We start from the raw sequence: 2,911 nt of genomic DNA on the forward strand, positions 1-2,911 counted from the left end.
AAAATAAGATTGTAAAAACTAATGTAATTAATATTTTATTTTAAATAATTTATGTTTAGATTTTTAATTAATTTATAATTATACGTTGAGTAATTTATAATTTTAAAATTTTATAAATTAAATTAACGATACTCATTGTTGCTCGTCGAGCGTAAAAGAATCATCCTTTAAACAATTCATTGCTTGACCCAACTTGGTCATATGATATAATTACGGCGAGACAGTTAACAATTTAGCACAGTACGTTGAAGCAATATGTAAGATGAAAGAAACAACGGGAATAATCTGGTCTGAAAATGCAAGTCAACAATATTCTAAGCAGTATTGTCTTCATTAAACTGTATATCACATGTGTGAATAGTAGCTTTTGAACCGCTTATACCTTCCTATATATACCAGCTAACTTATCTGATATTCTCCACACATCACAGAAACACAGAGACATTTGTACATCTAATTGTGCAAAATCTCCGTTTTAAATATTCTTTTATTGCAAAGTTCAAATATGTCTTGGGTTAATCCCACAAATGTTGTTGCATTTCTTACTGTTTTGTTGTTTTGGTTTTCGAGCTTCGAACTGTCCTGCAGCGCTAGGGAAGGCAAGCAGTGGAGGCAGAGCGTAGCTGGTGGTTCCCACCATCGAATGACGGCTTCGTGGCCGAATATAGGAAGCTCCACCGCTTCCAGCACCTCCGCCGCCACTTCCACTGCAATGTTTAATGTGTTAGACCATGGGGCCAAAGGTGATGGACGCACGGATGACACAAAGGCATTTCAAGCAGCGTGGGATGAAGCTTGTAAAGTTGAGGCATCGACGGTGGTGGTTCCGTTGGGTTCGGTGTTCCTTGTTGGACCCATTTCCTTCTCAGGCCCCAACTGTCAACCCAACATCGCCTTTCAGGTAAATTAGTCAAAATTTAAACGAAGATTAAGGCCTCGTTTGTATGGAGACAAAAAGCTAATGAATTGAAATCTGTTTTATAGTTGGACGGGAAGATAATAGCCCCTACAAGTTCCAGTGCATGGGGAGGTCTCTTGCAATGGATTGAATTTGCAAAACTAAAGGGGATTACGATCAAAGGAAAAGGAACCATTGATGGACAAGGTTCTGTCTGGTGGAATGACTCACCCACAATTGCAGAGGACTCCACAACTAATGAAACGGTAACTATAGATAAAAAACCATTGCATCTTTTAATTTTAGCAGAGCTAACTCTATGCAAATCATGTGTGGCAGATAAGTGCTGAACTGAAGGGGATGCCAGGCACCAAACCAACAGTAATTCCTTCTTCAAAACTCCATTTTTTTTCTTTACAAGATTGACAAATGCTTTGATCGGTGACAATATCATTTTGGCGATGCAGGCTTTAAGATTCTATGGAAGTAACGGTGTAACAGTGACAGGCATAACTATACAAAACAGCCCCCAAACTCACCTTAAATTTGACGACTGCACAAGCGTTCAGGTCTCCAACTTCGTTGCTTCGTCTCCCGGTGACAGCCCCAACACCGATGGAATTCACCTGCAGAACTCCCAAGATGTGGTAATCTCTGCCACTACTCTCGCTTGTGGTAAATCGCTTATCATTCTGAATATATATGTACCAAACATGAATATCTCAAATAAACAATTTACTAACCAGGAGGTTTCTTTTTGGCTTGTCTAGGAGATGATTGCGTGTCGATTCAAACCGGTTGCTCAAATGTAAATATCGACAACGTCAAGTGTGGACCTGGTCATGGAATCAGCATCGGAGGACTAGGAAAAGACAGCACCAAAGCCTGTGTCTCCAACATAACTGTTCGAGATGTCACTATGCACAACACATTAACCGGTGTCAGAATAAAGACATGGCAGGCATGAAAACCTGATCTTTAACCATCGTTAATAGGATTCAGATTTGAGCTAGCATCGAATATAAATAAGTCTGATACAGGCCGAATTAACTTGAACTATTTCAAATTTTCAATAATATGTCGTATTGTTTCTCATTACAGGGAGGTTCGGGTGCAGTGAAACAAGTGACATTTTCAAACGTTCAAGTTTCGGAAGTCGAAACTCCGATAATGATTGACCAATTCTACTGTGATAAAGGTCACTGCAAGAATCAATCTTCAGCTGTGCAATTGTCGGGGATAAACTACGTCAACATACGAGGAACGTATACGATGCAACCGGTCCACTTCGCATGCAGTGACAGCATTCCATGCAGTGGGGTTTCTTTAAATACCATTGAGCTGAAACCGGTTCAAGAAAGCCGCCATCTCGATGGGCCTTTCTGTTGGGAAGCATATGGGGAGCTCAAAACTACGACCGAACCGCCAATCAGTTGTTTGGAGACCCAAAAACATGCGAAAGGCAATACTCAATCCAATTCTGAATCTTGTTAATGAATAGCTATAATAAATGCCAATTAGATGAGAAGTAAAAGGACACTTTGATTTAGAATTTTACTTACTATGTTATTGGGTTTCTTAATTTATTAAATCCGAGACTTTATATCCGCCGCATGTTTAAATATAGACACAAAGTTAGTAGTGATGTCCACACTACACTGTAACAAAATCTATAAGATAAAATTCAGTTTAGGGTTTGTTTGTTTTTTATTTTGTTGCTTATATTGAAGACGTATTTGAATATTCGTATTGTATATGCAATGTAGCCAAGTCTATCATACACAAATAAAAGTACTTAGTTTGGTATGTTTTTATTGTAATATTGATATTCGACATATATTCAAATAGTCATTAAATATATATCATGAGATAGATAAAAAAATAAATTAAAAACTCGAGTATACTCATATCATATAAGTACATAACTTGAAATTGAATTGGAACAACATCCTTTGCAAATGTACACTAATTTGAAATATTAACTATAAATTGACATACAATTAACTATAAAAA

The 2,911-nt window shown here is 37.5% G+C and overlaps 1 protein-coding gene across 1 annotated transcript; it reads left to right on the forward strand.

The window, feature by feature from the left end:
* Nucleotides 1-434: 434 nt before the first annotated feature.
* On the forward strand, nucleotides 435-2,601 carry LOC120144335 (polygalacturonase At1g48100-like). Its single transcript, XM_039158426.1, has 6 exons — nucleotides 435-901; nucleotides 985-1,164; nucleotides 1,238-1,279; nucleotides 1,366-1,573; nucleotides 1,669-1,859; nucleotides 2,000-2,601. The coding sequence occupies exons 1-6, from the start codon at nucleotides 506-508 to the stop codon at nucleotides 2,390-2,392; spliced, it is 1,410 nt and encodes a 469-aa protein (XP_039014357.1). The 5' UTR covers nucleotides 435-505; the 3' UTR covers nucleotides 2,393-2,601.
* The last annotated feature ends 310 nt before the right edge of the window (nucleotides 2,602-2,911 follow it).

This window comes from Hibiscus syriacus, unplaced genomic scaffold, assembly GCF_006381635.1.
Source record: "Hibiscus syriacus cultivar Baekdansim isolate YM2019G1 unplaced genomic scaffold, ASM638163v2 tig00110888_pilon, whole genome shotgun sequence".
Lineage (NCBI taxonomy): Eukaryota > Viridiplantae > Streptophyta > Magnoliopsida > Malvales > Malvaceae > Hibiscus > Hibiscus syriacus.

Coding starts and splice junctions, on each gene's coding strand:
- LOC120144335 (XM_039158426.1), top strand. CDS start 506: ATGTCTTGGGTTAATCCCACAAATGTTGTTGCATTTCTTACTGTTTTG. Junction 902..984: donor AACCCAACATCGCCTTTCAG/GTAAATTAGTCA, acceptor TCTGTTTTATAG/TTGGACGGGAAGATAATAGC. Junction 1,860..1,999: donor TCAGAATAAAGACATGGCAG/GCATGAAAACCT, acceptor TTCTCATTACAG/GGAGGTTCGGGTGCAGTGAA.